The sequence below is a fragment of the Hemitrygon akajei genome, chromosome 26 (genome assembly GCF_048418815.1).
Source record: "Hemitrygon akajei chromosome 26, sHemAka1.3, whole genome shotgun sequence".
In the NCBI taxonomy this organism is placed as follows: domain Eukaryota; kingdom Metazoa; phylum Chordata; class Chondrichthyes; order Myliobatiformes; family Dasyatidae; genus Hemitrygon; species Hemitrygon akajei.
The window spans coordinates 20,093,904-20,110,598 of NC_133149.1; the positions used below are offsets into that span (position 1 = coordinate 20,093,904).

The 16,695-nt window shown below is 40.7% G+C and overlaps 1 protein-coding gene across 2 annotated transcripts in view; it reads right to left on the reverse strand.

Moving 5' to 3' along the window:
• Positions 1–9,095: 9,095 nt before the first annotated feature.
• The window catches only part of fam118b (family with sequence similarity 118 member B), a 50,724-nt gene continuing 43,124 nt past the window's right edge, over positions 9,096–16,695 (reverse strand). For both annotated transcript variants that reach the window (XM_073029684.1, XM_073029683.1), the window contains exons 6-7: positions 13,425–13,710; positions 9,096–9,468 (exon numbers count right to left, since the gene is read on the reverse strand). In XM_073029684.1, coding sequence (XP_072885785.1) covers positions 9,425–9,468; positions 13,425–13,710 — 330 coding nt within the window. In that variant the 3' untranslated portion in view covers positions 9,096–9,424. The remainder of the gene's footprint in view (positions 9,469–13,424; positions 13,711–16,695) is intronic.

Genomic DNA, 16,695 nt, shown 5'->3' on the forward strand with positions numbered 1-16,695 from the left:
CATGCCCACCTTCAATGACTGGTGTACAATGATACCCAGGTCTCGTTGCATCTCCCCTTTTCCTAATCGGCCACCGTTCAGATACTAATCTGTTTTCCCGTTCTTGCAACCAAAGTGGATAACCTCACATTTATCCACATTAAATTGCATCTGCCATGAATTTGCCCACTCACCTAACCTATCCAAGTCATCCTGCATCCTCCTCACAGCTAACACCGCCGCCCAGCTTCGTGTCATCCGCAAACTTGGAGATGTTGCATTTAATTCCCTCGTCTAAATCATTAATATATATTGTAAACAACTGGGGTCCCAGCACTGAGCCTTGCGGTACCCCACTAGTCACTGCCTGCCATTCTGAAAAGGTCCTGTTTACTCCCACTCTTTGCTTCCTGTCTGCCAACCAATTCTCTCTCCACATCAATACCATACCCTCAATACCGTGTGCTTTAAGTTTGCACACTAATCTCCTGTGTGGGACCTTGTCAAAAGCCTTTTGAAAATCTAAATATACCACATCCACTGGCTCTCCCCTATCCACTCTACTAGTTACATCTTCAAAAAATTCTATAAGATTCGTCAGACATGATTTTCCTTTCACAAATCCATGCTGACTTTGTCCGATGATTTCACCTCTTTCCAAATGTGCTGTTATCACATCTTTGATAACCGACTCTAGCATTTTCCCCATCACCGATGTCAGACTAATCAGTCTATAATTCCCCGGTTTCTCTCTCCCTCCTTTTTTAAAAAGTGGGGTTACATTAGCCACCCTCCAATCCTCAGGAACTAATCCATAATCTAAGGAGCTTTGAAAAATTATCACTAATGCATCCACTATTTTTTGGGCTACTTCCTTAAGCACTCTGGCCCTGGGGATTTATCTGCCTTTAATCCCTTCAATTTACCTAACACCACTTCCCTACTAACGTTTATTTCCCTCAGTTCCTCCAACTCACTAGACCCTCGGTCCCTTACTATTTCCGGAAGATTATTTATGTCCTCCTTAGTGAAGACAGAACCAAAGTAGTTATTCAATTGGTCTGCCATGTCTTTGTTCCCTATGATCAATTCACCTTTCTCTGACTGTAAAGGACCTACATTTATCTTGACCAATCTTTTTCTTTTCACGTATCTATAAAAGCTTTTACAATCAGTTTTTATGTTCCCTGCCAGCTTTCTCTCATAATCTTTTTTCCCTTTCCTAATTAAGCCCTTTGTCCTCCTCTGCTGGTCTCTGAATTTCTCCCAGTCCTCAGGTGTGCCGCTTTTTATTTGCTAATTTATATGTTTCTTCTTTGGACTTGATACTATCCCTAATTTCCCTTGTCAGCCACGGGTGCACTACCTTCCCTGGTTTATTCTTTTGCCAAACTGGGATGAACAATTGTTGTAGATCATCCATGCGATCTTTAAATGCTTGCCATTGCATATCCACCGTCAACCCTTTAAGTATCATTTGCCAGTCTATCTTAGCTAATTCACGTCTCATACCTTCAAAGTTACCCTTCTTTAAGTTCAGAACCTTTGTTTCTGAATTAACTATGTCACTCTCCATCTTAATGAAGAATTCCACCATATTATTGTCACTCTTACTCAAGGGGTCTCGCACGACAAGATTGCTAACTAACCCTTCCTCATTGATCAATACCCAATCTAGAATGGCCTGCTCTCTAGTTGGTTCCTCGACATGTTGGTTCAGAAAACCATTCTGCATACATTTCAAAAAATCCTCTTCCTCAGCACCCTTACCAATTTGGTTCACCCAATCTATATGTAGATTATAACTACTGTTCCTTTATTGCACGCATTTCTAATTTCCTGTTTAATGCCATCCCCAACCTCACTACTACTGTTAGGTGGCCTGTACACAACTCCCACCAGCGTTTTCTGCCCCTTAGTGTTATCCAGCTCTACCCATATCGATTCCACATCCTCCAGGCTAATGTCCTTCCTTTCTATTGCGTTAATCTCCTCTCTAATCAGCAATGCTACCCCACCTCCTTTTCTTTCCTGTCTATCCCTCCTGAATATTGAATATCCCTGGATGTTGAGCTCCCATCCTTGGTCACCCTGGAGCCATGTCTCTGTGATGCCAACTATATCATATTCATTAATAACTATCTGCACATTCAATTCATGCACCTTGTTACGAATGCTCCTTGCATTGACACACAAAGCCTTCAGGCTTGTTTTTACAACACTCTTAGACCTTATACAATTATGTTGAAAAGTGGCTCTTTTTGCTTTTTGCCCTGGATTTGCCTGCCTGCCACTTTTACTTTTCACCTTACTACTTTTTGCTTCTACCCTCATTTTACACCCTTCTGTCTCTCTGCACTTGTTCCCATCCCCCTGCCACATTAGTTTAAAGCTTCCTGAACAGCAGTAGCAAACGCTCCCCCTAGGACATTGGTTCCAGTCCAGCCCAGGTGCAGACCGTCCTGTTTATACCGGTCCCACCTCCCCCAGAACTGGTTCCAATACCCCAAAAATTTGAATCCCTCCCCCTTGCACCATTTTTCAAGCCACGTATTCATCTGAAATATCCTCCTATTTCTACTCTGACTAGCACGTGGCACTGGTAGTAATTCAGAGATTATTACCTTTGTGGTCCTACTTTTTAGTTTATCTCCTAACTCCCTAAATTCACCTTGTAGGACCTCATCCCGTTTTTCACCTATATCGTTGGTACCTATGTGCACCACGACCACCCTCCCATTCCAGAATGTCCTGCAGCCGATCAGAGACATCCTTGACCCTTGCACCAGGGAGGCAACATGCCATCCTGGAGTCTTGTTTGCGGCCGCAGTAACGCCTATCTATTCCCCTTACAATCGAATCCCCTATCACTATAGCTCTCCCACTCCTTTTCCTTCCCTCCTGTGCCGCAGAGCCACCCATGGTGCCATGAACTCGGCTGCTGCTGCCTTCCCCTGATGAGACATCTCCCCCAACAGTATCCAAAACAGTATATCTGTTTAGGAGGAAGATGACCTCAGGGGACTCCTGAACTACCTGCCTACTGCTACGCTGTCTAGTGGCCACCCCTTCCCTTTCTGCCTGTGTAGCCTTTACCTGCGGTGTGGCCAACTCACTGAACGTGCTATTCACGACTTTCTCAGCATCGTGGATGCTTCAGTATGAATCCAATCGCAGCTCCAGACGCTCAATGTGGTCTGCCAGAAGCTGCAGTTGGACACACTTCCTGCACACATAGTCGTCAGGGACACTGGAAGTATCCCTGATTTCCCACATGCTGCAGGATGAACAAATCACGGGGCCGATCTCAGCTGCCATGACCTACCCAATACTTGCCTCAACTTTTGAAACTTTCTCCTTTGAAAGGAACTTACCCGGCCTTACCTCACTTGGAGTGAAACTCATCCTCCGCCTCTTCTCGTCGAAGCCTCTCAAGTCAAAGCCTCAATTCTTCACTGGCCCACTCACTCACTGGCCGCTTTCCACAGAAAGTTTTTAAAAACCTACAGAGAACAACTAAAAAAATCATTAGAAGGGAAAAGATGAAATATGAAAACAAACTAGCAAATAATATCAGAGTGGATAGTGTTATGAGTGATGGACAGACCTGATGGACAATGGGGTGCAGAGTTAACCATTCCCCCCCCCCCCGAGAACTATGAACTATTGCTGTTGCTATGCTGCTATTGAGAGAGAGAGATAAAGCCCAGGCAAGAACATCTGCTACAGATAAGAAGGGGAGAGAGACTGTTGATTTATTGTATTATGACTCTTCCTGGATTATTTACCTTCTACTACAAGGACTGTACTTTGCTCTTTAACATCCCTCAGGAGATAGCAGGAGTGGCCTGCTTTGATGGACACGGTCATTCAGAGTTGATGGATAGCTGAGACACCGTGAGTGGGGGTAAAAGACAGGTCTGGAGAGACACCCTTCAGACACACCAGTGGACACTGACTGAGTGTTGGGAACCCACAGAAAGGTGGGAGTTTCGGAGACCGAACCAGGAGATCGGTCAGTAAAGCTCACAGTGTTACAGCAGGGCCGGTGGGGACTTGTGTGTGTGTCCACTCATGCCAGAGTGACGAGTCCACCACAGAAGAACGGTCTAGCTGAAGAACAGAGGGGTCATAACTGAATGACCACAACGATATGATGGATTAAGAAAGCTACAAAAAGGTTTGCCTGCCGCAACTGTTGCTGTTACATCTCGCTCGCTCGCTCTCTCTCTCTCTCCAACGATTTCAACACAACAACCATAACTACTTCAGCATTTATGAACTGAACTCTATACTTTCCTATGACAATTCATTTACCCCTAGACATCGATAAAGCTTGTTTATTATTGATTATTATTATTCCTACACTTTTAGGTTTATTACTGCTAACTTGTTTTATATGTATATTTGCATTTTTGATATTGTATTGTGTAGTTTACTAATAAACACCTTTAGTTTGGTACCACCAGACTCCAACGGATTCTTCTTTCTCTGCTGGTCAGACACCCAGTTATGGGGTACGTAACAATAGTAAAAGTTTTTTCAAGTATGCTAAAAATAAAAGAGAAATGATAGTGGATATAGGCCCTCTAGAAATTGAGGCAGGAGAAATAATAACAGGGAACAAGGAGATGGCTGCTGAACTAAATGAGTATTTTGTGTCAGTCTTCACCGTGGAAGACACTAGCAGTATGCCTGATGTTGTAGTGTGTGAAGGAAGAGAAGTGAGTGCAGTTACTATTACAAGGGAGAAGATGCTAAAGGTACATAAGACACCTGGACCAGAGGAACTGCACACTAGGGTTCTGAAAGAGGTAGCGTTAGAGATTGTGGTGCTGTTAGAAATGATCTTTTAAAAATCATTGGACTCTGTCATGGTGCCAGAGGACTGGAAAATTGCAAATGTTACTCCACGCTTTAAGAAAGGAGGAAGGCAGCGGAAAGGAAATTATAGACCAGTTAGCCTGACCTCAGTGGTTGGGAAGATGTTGGAGTAAATTGTTAAGGATGAAGGGATGAAGTACTTGCTGAGACAGGACAAGATAGCTCAAAGTCAGCATGGTTTCCTTCAGGGAAATTCCTGCCTGGTGAACCTGTTGGAATTCTTTGAGGAGATTACAAGTAGGATAGATAAAGGGGATGTAATGGGTGTTGTATATTTGGACTTTCAGAAGGCCTTTGACAAGGTGCCACATGAGTCTGCTTACCAAGTTAAGAGCCCATGGTATTACAGGAAAGTTACTAACATGGTAAGAACATTGGCTGATTGGTAGGAGGCAGTGAATGGGAATAAAATGATCCTTTTCTGGTTGGCTGTCAGTGACTAGTGGTGTTCCGCAGGGGTTGGTGTTGGGACCACTTCTTTTTATGCTGTATATCAATGATTTAGATGATGGAATAGATGGCTTTGTTGCCAAGTTTGCAGATAATACGAAGATTGGTGGAGTGGCAGGTAATGTTGAGGAAATGGGTAGGATGCAGAAGGACTTACACAGATTAGAAGAATGGGCAAGAAAGTGGCAAATGAAATACAACGTTGGAAAATGCATGGTCATGCACTGTGGTAGTAAAATGTGCAGATTATTTTCTAAATGGGGAGAAAATCGAGAAATCTGTGATGCAGAGGGACTTGGGAGTCCTTGTACAGAACACCCTGAAGGTTAACTTGCAGGTTGAGTTGGTAGTGGGGAAGGCAAATGCAATGTTAGCATTCATTTCAAGAGGTCTAGAATACAAGAGCAAGGATGTGATACTGAGGCTTTATAAGGCACTGGTGAGGCCTCACCTTGAGTATTGTGAACAGTTTTGAGCCCCTCATCTTAGAAAAGATGTGCTGGCATTGGAGAGGGTCCAGAGGAGGTTCACAAGGATGATTCCAGGAATGAAAGGGTTATCATACAAGGAACGTTTGTTACTCTGGGTTGGTACTCGCTGGAATTCAGAAGGATGAGGGGGGTTCTCATTGAAGCCTTTTGAATGTTGAAAGGCCAAGAAAGAGTAGCTGTGGAAAGGATGTTTCTCATGGTGGGAGAGTCTAGAACAGGAGGACACAGCCTTAGGATAGAGGGGTGCCCTTTCAAAACAGAGATACACAAACATAGAAAACCTACAGCACAATACAGGCCCTTCAGCCCACAAAGTTATGCCGAACTTGTCCTTACCTTAGAAATTACCTAGGGTTACCCATAGCCCTCTATTTTTCTAAGCTCCATGTATCTATCCAGGAGTCTCTTAAAAGACCCTATTGTATCTGCCTCCACCACCGTCACTGGCAGCCCATTCCATGCACTCACCACTCTCTGCGTAAAAAAACTTACCCCCGACATCTCCTCTGTACCTACTTCTGAGCACCTTAAAACTGTGCCCTCTCGTCCTAGCCATTTCAGCCCTGGGAAAAAGCCTCTGACTATCCACACGATCAATGCCTCTCATCACCTTATACACCTCTATCAGGTCACCGCTCATCCTCTGTTGCTCCAAGGAGAAAAGGCCGAGTTCACTCAACCTATTCTCATGAGGCATGCCCCCCAATCTAGGCAACATCCTTGTAAATCTCCTCTGCACCATTCCTATGGTTTCCACATCCTTCCTGTAGTGTGGTGGCCAGAACTGAGCACAGTACTCCAAGTGGGGTCTGACCAGGGTCCTATATAGCTGCAACATTACAGCTCCAAAACTCAATCCCGCTATTGATGAAGGCCAATGCACTGTATGCCTTCCTAACCACAGAGTCAACCTGTGCAGCAGCTTCGAATGTCCTATGGACTCTGACCCCAAGATCCCATTGATTCTCCAAACTGCCAAGAGTCTTACCATTAATACTATATTCTGCCATCATATTTGACCTACCAAAATGAACCACCTAACACCTATCTGGTTTGAACTTCATCTGCCACTTCTCAGCCCAGTTTTACATCCTATCAATGTCCCACTGTAACCTCTGACAGCCCTCCACACTATCCAGAACACCGCAAACCTTTGTGTTATCAGAAAATTTACTAACCCATCCCTCCACTTCCTCATCCAGGTCATTTATAAAAATCACGAACAGAAGGGGTCCCAGAACAGATCCTTGAGTCACACCACTTGTCATCGACCTCCATGCAGAACATAACCTGTCTACAACCACTCTTTGCCTTCTGTGGGCAAGCCAATTCTGGATCCACAAAGCAATATCCCCTTGGATCCCATGCCTCCTTACTTTCTCAATAAGCCTTGCATAGGGTACCTTGTCAAATGCCTTGCTGAAATCCATATACACTACATCTACTGTTCTACCTTCATCAATGTGTTTAGTCACATCCTCAAAAAATTCAATCAGGCTTGTAAGGCACGACCTTGTTTTGACAAAGCTATGCTGACTATTCGTAATCATATTATGTCTCTCCAAATCTTCATAAATCCTGCCTCTCAGGAACTTTTCCATCAGCTTACCAACCACTATAGTGAGACTCATTGGTCTATAATTTCCAGGGCTATCTCTACTCCCCTTCTTGAATAAGGGAACAACATCTGCAACCCTCCAGACCTCCGGAACCTCTCCTGTTCCTGTTGATGAATAATTGGTTGGAGTGTTCAGGGACATCTTCAATCTCTTACTGCTGCAGTCAGAAGTTCCAAATTGCTTCAAAAGGGCATCAATCTAACCCAAGAAGAGCAGAGTGAGCTACCTCAACAACTATTGCCCAGTAGCTCTCACATCTATTGTGATTATGTATTTTGAGGTTGGTCATTGCTAGAATTAACTTTTGCCTGAGCACAGACCTGACCCACTGCAGTTTGCCTTATTACCACAACAGGTCTACCGTGGATGCAGAATCATTGACTCTCTACTCAGTCTTGGACCACCTGGACAACAATACCTATGTCAGGGTGCTGGGTTTATTGCTTACAGCTTAGCATTCAGCACCATCATCTGTTCAGTACTTATCAACAAGCTTCAAGATCTCGGGCTTGTGTACCTCTCTCTGCAACTGGATCTTTGACTTCTTCATTGGGAGACCACAACCAGTGCAGATCAGAAATAACATTTCCTTGCTACACTCAACACTGACACACCTCAAGGATGCGTGCCTATCCCTCTGCTCTACTCTCTCTAGACTCATGACTGTGTGGCTAGTCACAGCTCAAATATCAATACATTTGCCAATTACACAGCTGTTGTTGCCAGAATTTCTGATGGTGCTGGGGAGGCTTGCATGAGTAAGATAGATCAGCTGATTGAGTGGTGTTGCACAACCTTGCACTCAACAAGTGCAATATCAAGGAATTGTGGACTTCAGGAAGAGAAAATTGGGAGGGGACACAGCAGTTTTGAAGGGGTCGGCAGTGGAAAGGGTGAGCAGTCAGAAGTTTCTGGGTGTCAACATCCCTGAGGATCTATCCTGGCCCCAACATATTAATGCAATTACAAAGAAGGTATGCCAGTGGCTATATTCCATTAGTAGCTTGAGGAAGTTTGATATGTCACCAAAGGCACTTGTAAATTTCTACAGATGAACTGTGGAAAGTATTCTGCCTGGTTGTATCATTCTCGGGTATGGAGGTGCACAGGATTGGAAAAAGCTGCAGAGTTTTAAACTACGCCAGCTCAATCATGAGCACTAGCCTCCCCTCCATCAAAGACATCTTCTAAAAGCAATTGAGGCATCCATCATGAACCCTCACCATCAAGGACATGCCCTTTTCTCATTACTACAATCAAGGAGGTGGTACAAAAGCCCGAAGAAGCACTCATTGTTTTAGGAACTGCTTCTTCCTCTCCACAACCAGATTTCTGAACAGTCCATAAACTACTTGAGTATGTTTGCTGTCTTTTTGCACTATGTATTTACAAATTCTTATTGTAATTTTTTAATTTTTATGTATCACACTATACTACTACCGCAGAACAAACTTCATAGTATATGTCAGTGATAATTAACCAGATTCTGAGAATGGATCTGAACAAACACATGTAGGAAGGGGCAGGTTATCCCACAGAATTATGCAATAGATTTGTGTATATTTTCTGGGTAGTGTGCTTGCCCAAAATAAAATCAAGATTTGTAACAGGAAACTACTGCCTTCATTCATTGCGTTGTTTCTTGCCAAACTGTATTTCAAAATGCCATAGCTGTAATATTATTTATTGATTTTTATTAAAATATTCTGTACAGAAGTCACTTTAACAGTACAAAATTGCTACATCAAAATGAACAGTAGAATTGCAGGAGTTGTCTCAGCTGGTAGAACTCAGTGATGTTATCCAAAAAATCCAACTTATTGAGTGAAAAACAAATTCAAATTGAAGTTTGTGTTATTCAAATTGAGTGTTTTAGTGCAGTTCTGAAGTGGAACATTGTGAACCGTACATTTTCCGTGTTATTTGTAAGAACAAGTGTTGACCTCTGGGCTGTCAGTTACTGCGTTGTGCTTCAACTATATTATAAAGCTAAGCAAAAGCTTATTTCCTCAGTTTTATTTCGTCACCTGTTTCCATTCGTTGACCTGGGCAAGAGAAAAAAAAGTGAATAAACATTTCCAACAGAATACAATAGTTGCACCTACATTTAAGCAGGGTGTTACATATAGTTCTTGTTCATATATCACAAAGGTCCTCAATCCCATTCTGATCCCTCTCTGTGACTTGCACTGTTAAAACAAGGGCCAACATGAGATTGAGGAACAGTGCTTCATCTTCTGTCTTGGCATGATGTATCCTTCTGGACTTTAATGAATTTTACAGTTTTAAGTAACTTGTTTCTCCATTTGTATCAGAACTGGCCAATTCTGCTCTTGGACACTAATCTATAATGTTACTGTTTTCTTCCATTCACATAGCCTTTTCTACATACAGCTCTGCATTTTGCAGCTTTAGCATTTCTGTGTGTTCTTTCTAACTGTTCTCATTGGTTTGTAAATCAGATGACTTCATTTACATTTCACCCGAATATAGATATTCAATTTGTCCTATCAGTTCCTCTCCCTCTCCATTAATGGAAAATATTTAACGTTCTCTTTCCAGAGGTGTTGCCTGAATGGCTGAAAAACTTGCATAGCCGGGTAGGATATTGATCTCAGGGCTTCACATTCAAGCCTGTGGGCTTTACAAGTATTTTGGACATACTTCTGAACTTTGCAAACAACATGAAATATAATTATCAATGAGGGCAATGGTAACAGATTTCAGTATGACTTGGATAAGTTGGTCTAAAGGATAAACATGGCAGATCAAATTAAATATACAGAATGTTATTTGCAAGGAAGAATGAACAATTTTAAAGGAGTGCAAGAACACAGACTAAAGAAGTTTCTGATCATTTTTAGGACAACATTTATGAAATATAATAGAACAAATGAATGCTAGGGTTTGTATGGGACAAAAACAAGCCAGGAAGTTAAAGATATACAAATGACCACTTAGTCCCAGTAATAGAGTCGTACAGCATTGAAACAAACCCTTCAACCCAACTGATCCATGCTAACCAAGATTTACAATCTAAGCTAGTCCCATTTGCTTGTGTTTGGCCCATATCCCTCCAATCTTTTCCTATCTACATACCTGTTCAAGAATTCTTCTAATGTTGTTAATGCACCTGCCTCAACCACTTCCTCTAGCCGGTCATTCCATATACTGACACCTCTGGGTGAAAACGTTGCCCCTTGTTTGCCTATTAAATCTTTAACCTCTCACCTTTAACCTATGGCCCCCAGTTCTTGAGTCCCCAGTCCTGGGAAAAAGATTTTGCCTTCACCCTCTCCAAAACCCTTCATAATTTTATAAAATCACCCCTTGTATTTGGAATACTTTGTTCAGGTATGGGCACCTCAAATTAGTATATGAAAGCTTTTTGGTATTGGTACAAGAGATTTATTGTTACAGTAAGGGATTTCAATAGATCTGACAAGATGTATTTTTCCCCCTTGGAGCTAAGAATAAAAGCAAATCAGAGGTTGTTAAGTTTTAGAATTATGAAAGGATCTTATAAAATAATTATTTTCAGTAATTCATAACCAAATGATTTGTGAAAGAGGTTGAGACAAAATGGAGATAAAAATGAGAAGTTAGAATTTAACATGAGTAGTTTTAAAGTAATGCAATACTTTTGAAAGGGAATCAGATGAACATTTAAAAGGATAAAAAAAATCCAGAAAAGTACCAGGAATGAGCAAATGTTCTCCTTCAGAGAACTGGTAAAATCTCAGTGGGCCAAACAGTCTGTGCATTCTGTACTATTAATTCAACCACTGCTTAAACAATGCAACTGTTATCAAGCAGGTTCCATTTTAAAAGGTGCAACCCTTCCTCCAACATTAATTAGAATCCTGAGAGCAAGTGGCAAATCACAGAAGAGTACAACACTGATAATAAGAATACCTAAATTATGGAGTGTTTTCCTGACTGACTGCATTTTGCAGTGCCTTGAAACAGAATTCAGCCGCCACAACTATTTTCACATTTTACTGTCTCATTTTCTAAACTTAAAATATATTGAAGTAGAATTTTTGAGCTAATCTACAAAATATTGTGCATCATGTCAAAACAAAAGAAAAATTCCAAAACCTGTCAACAACTTACTAAAAATTAAAACCAAAATTGAGGTTGAAAATGTATTCATTGCCTTTGTAATTCCTACACTAACTTTCCTCAGTGCAATACTGTATATTAACTCATCCAATTTGTTGATGTAGAAATTTGGAGGATCACCTGTTTTCAATGAATTTATAAATACCCCCCTCTCTCTGTAAGGTCCAACAGTATGGTAGATTTTCAAAAGACCAAACCAAAATTAAGACAACAGAGCATTCAAGGCAAGTTATGGAAATGATAATATGAAGCACAAAGCTGGGGAAGGGTACAAGATGATCTCAAAGGCACTAAGCATACCTCAGAGCTCAGTGCAGTCCATTGTGGAAAAAGTGGAAAAAATATGAAACCACAGCCACACAGGCCACCTATCTAAACTTAGTCACCAGAGAAGAATGGCACTTGTAAAAGAGACTGATGTGGCTACATCAAAGTGTGGATAATGAGGAAGGTTGTCAAAAGAATCAGTGGATACAAAAGGAAACATGGGCAGAGAAATGGCAGATAAAACTTAACTTGCTCAAGTATAAGATGCTGTACTTCTAAGAAGAAAGTATACCACAAATGGAAGGGTCATTAAGAACATTGAACTAGGAATTCTGGGGTACCCATCTATCATCTGTCTTAGATGATATCATATGCTGTGCTGTACAATGTGGAGGACCATGGTCTTGAGCATGATTATTCTGGGCAAATTTTTCTACCCAAGTGGTTTGCTATTTCTCGTCTTCTGGGCAGTGTCTTTACAAGACAGGAGACCACAGTCATTATCAATACACTTCAAAGATTGTCTGCCTGGTGTCGATGGTCATACAACCATCCACCACCTGCTCCCATAGTTAAGCAGGCGCTACACCTTGCCCAAGGGTGAGGGAAAGAGCATCTTACACTTCCTTTGGTAGAGACGTATCTCCACCCTGCCACCCATAGCGTCCATTCCACCCTGAAAATAGCAAAGCAAGTCAATAAAGGTGACATGGTAAAGGAGGCATGTAGCATACTTGCCTGTATTGTTTGAGATGTTGGAATATAAAAGTCAGGAAGTCATGTTGCCGCTGAATAAAGCTTTGGTTAGGTTACACCTGGGAGTATCGTGTGTAGTTTTGGTCACCGCATTACAGGGTGGATGCAGAAGCTTTGGAGAGGGTGCAGAAGAAGGTCCCTAGCACGTTGCCTGAATTAATGAGCATTACTAAAAGATAATGTTGGAGTAGCAAAAGCTGAGAGGTGACCTGAATTAAGAATGTAAAAATTATAGTAAGACTTTTCCCAGAATGGAAATGTCAAATACTGCAGTGCATAGCTTTAAGGTAAGAGGGGGAAAGTTTAAAGACTTAGTTTTTGTTTTTCCACAGAGAATGGCAGCTGCCTGGAATGCAACACTAGGGGAGATGATAGAAGTAAATATGATGCTAACTTTTAACCCATGCAGCCAAATGGAATTAGCCGTGATCTCACTGAATGGCAGAGCAAGCATGAGGGACAGATTAACTGACTGTTAATTCCATTTCTTGCGCAATAGACAAATAATGTAGCACTTCATCGATGTTTATTAGCCTTTTGATTACTTTTACCCTGACTATAGTGATTTGGTATAACTTACCTGTTCTTTTTAAGGCAATGGGGCATTATGCATTCCTCACAATGAATTAGCTAGTATTCTTCTAATCTTAAGTTTGTCTAATATTCAGATATTCAGTTTCAGCACATTAATTAAACAATAAGAAATAGCAGCTAGTTCTCCCAAATTAACCCATCTTGAAATGGAACATCTTTCTTGAAAAATCTCACAGCCTTATTACAGTAGCAAACATCAATCCATGTGACCATTTTTTAGAATGCAGTTGAATTCAATCTTCCCTGACAACATACATACCTTGATTTCCACGATGACAGATGACATTAGCCAGCCGTTCAAAGTATTCTGGGAGATCACAGTAGTTATCCCCGTAAGAGATCACCTTAATACCTTTGTCTAGCATATTTTCACGAAGCTTTTTAAACTCATCCACATTATCTCTACACACCAGCATGAAGTGCTCCAGATCTGACTTATTTCTTACTGCTTCTAGAAAGAGTGACTGGAATGTTGTGTCCTCAACCGTTCGTCCACAGCCAAGGAAGACAAAGGCTTTATTTTCATACAGCTTCTGAATTTCTCTCTGAACAATCAAACACATAAATATTAACAAGAGCACAAACCCTGTGCTGTAAAAAGTAATGTCCATGTACAGAAGTTAATGTGTACTGATGTGGCAGAGGTTAAGGGGAAACCTCATAGAAGTTTACAAGATTATGAGAGGTATGACAGAGTTGAAATATCTAATACAGTGGATTCTGGTTAATTGGGACATTGGTTAACTGGGGCAGCTGCTTACTTGGGACAACTCTTAAAGAACAAAAACTAATTGAGAAAATAGCTGGGACACTATGCCGCTTAATTGGAGCAGAAGACTGCTGCTGAACAGCTTCTAACTAGTCTAAGATGTGTGCACTTGTGTGGCCATGAGACAGTACACCATGCTTAGAGCGAACAGTTTTTAAATAGCGTCAGCTATGTGTGCTGTGTTCACAAATCAGCGATTTTTGTCACAGATAGTGGGTGAGAAATAAGCAGTAAGACAATTCAGACACGAGAAAATCTGCAGACAGTGGAAATCCAAGCAACACACACAAAATGCTGGAGGAACTCAGCAGGCCAGGCAATACCTGGAGAAAAGAGTACACAATCAATGTTTTGTGGCAAGACCCTTTATCAGGACAATTCAGAACTGCTTTGTTCACTGTGGTTTCAAGCATTCAGGCTTGGAGATACCAGAAACAGCCCAGAATGAAAATGAAAAAATTTCACTTCTTCAACAAATTAAGAACTACAAAGAATTTGAAAGCATCAACAGTCATCTTGCATGTTATAATGAAAATTTGGAGGTTGCAATCATCAAAAGCATTGTATGAAGGCAGTCCATTATCTACACCAGGTGTCTGCGCTGATTTTGTTCACTTACAGTCAATCAAAAGAACAGGTACACTGGATTAATTCCTGTCGATAACTATTAGGAACTGTAGTAGTAGTGATAGCTCTAATTTGTTCTATATTTCATTTAAACACATAATTTGTTACTTAGTTAAAAGGCAGTTTGTCTTTTTAAAAAAATACCTTTTAAACTATTTCGACGGAATTTTAGCTAATTAGGACATCCACTTAATTGGGCCAAAATCTACTGGTCCCGAAGCATCCCAATGAACCGGAATCCACTGTTTTTGAGGGTATTAATTTAAAATGAGAAGGGAAACATTCAAAGAAGGTAGGTGGGGCAAGTTTATTACACAGGGTAGTGGATGCCTGGAATCCTCTGCCAGGAGTGGTAATGGAAGCAAATACAACAGAGACATTTAAGAGGATCTTAGGCAGGCACGTGAATGTGCTAAATGGAGGAATATGGACTTAGTGTAGGCAAAAAATAATTCGTTTAATTAGGCATTTGATTACTACTTTAATTAGTTTGACACATTATCATGAGCTGTTCCTGTGCAGTACTGTTCTATAAAAGCAAAATTAATCTTATATTTTGCCCATCTTTCCTTAAGGCTCTGGTTCTTACTGGAACTCAGATGCAGAAGATCATTGCCCAAGTGGGCTGTATTAAGACAAATTACTAACAAGCACCTTAGGGGGTGGACAAAAATACGTTCTCATCTGATATGCACTCAAAACCTTTTACCCCATGGGAATCACTGCATAATAATGAAGATTAAAAAAACTTTTCTCCTAATCCCCACTCTTCCTCCTAGAATATTACATTAAAAAAATTAATTATAGTCTGCACAACCAAATAGTTAGTCATGATACTTTTACTTCATTCCAAGTTTACATTTATCAGTGGAGGTTTTCTCCTTAATGCTGAAAGAACCGGTTGATGACAGAGTACAATATACATTTATGTTGCATATGACTGTCCTTCAGAGATCAGATGATTCTTCCACTTCTGTTTCAGGATGAATTGAATTTTGTATATGAATTGCTGGCTTCAAATGGTAAATCAAACTATCAAAAAGAATTGCTACACATCTGCAACATAAACAGGTTACTGGGCCCAGCTAACTACACTTAACACGTCTTTCTCTACTAATTCAGCAATAACTGTATTTTTCTTCCTAATGTGGTTTTCTAACTTCCATTTAAATGGACCTATGTTATTTGCCTTAATACCTCTGTTTTACATATTCTTAATACATTTTAGGTGAACAAGTTCATCTCATTTACCTATTGGTCAGGTTTTCTTTATTAAAGCTACATCCCAAATTGGGTGGGTTCTGGAAATATTGAAATTATATTTCAAATTCTGGCCAAATTGTTAAATTGGATACAACAGAACAACAGAAACTCTAGCACTAATATCTGCAGAACTCTACTTCCCAACTTCTGTCAATCTGAGTAACTACCCTCATCTCCCACTGTCTATATAGACAGCTTGCTATTCAATCTGGCGAGTCTCTTCTGACATCATATACACTTGACCTTAATTATATTCTTTTATGTAATGCTTGATCATAGCTCTGAAAAGGTTGTGAGAGAAATAATAGCCAACTTACTGGGACATCACCCATTTTTCACATAGTGTCACAAATATGCTGCATATTCATCTGAAAAAGCAGATAGGACAGTTTGATGGATCTAAACAGCAGCATCACAACAATTTAGGATATCTTTTGCATTGTAGTATCAATCTGAATTATCTGATTGCCTCTAAAGCACAGCTGGAAGAAGCAAGAGAAAAAAACTACCTCCCAATTAAGACTGCCAATTAATTTACATTTAATTAATACTATAAATTTAATGCTATAATTCCAACTACCTCCAAGGGATATGTACCCAGTTTATGCTGCATCATATCTATTCCACAGCAAGAACAGCAATTTGCTGGGTTGCTGCATCAGCAAATTTTACCCTTAATATAGTTCATGTAGCAGTTTTAAATTATTGGGAAAAGGACATAAAAAACAAAGTACCCATCCACTTGACCTCCTGCTCCATATCCATCAGAATGTTATGTTAAAATTGTTTTTTTAATTGTCTGGATCAAGACTTTTAACAGAATTATGCTTCCACCTTGAAATCTCACACTGCTTTGACTCACCTGTAACTA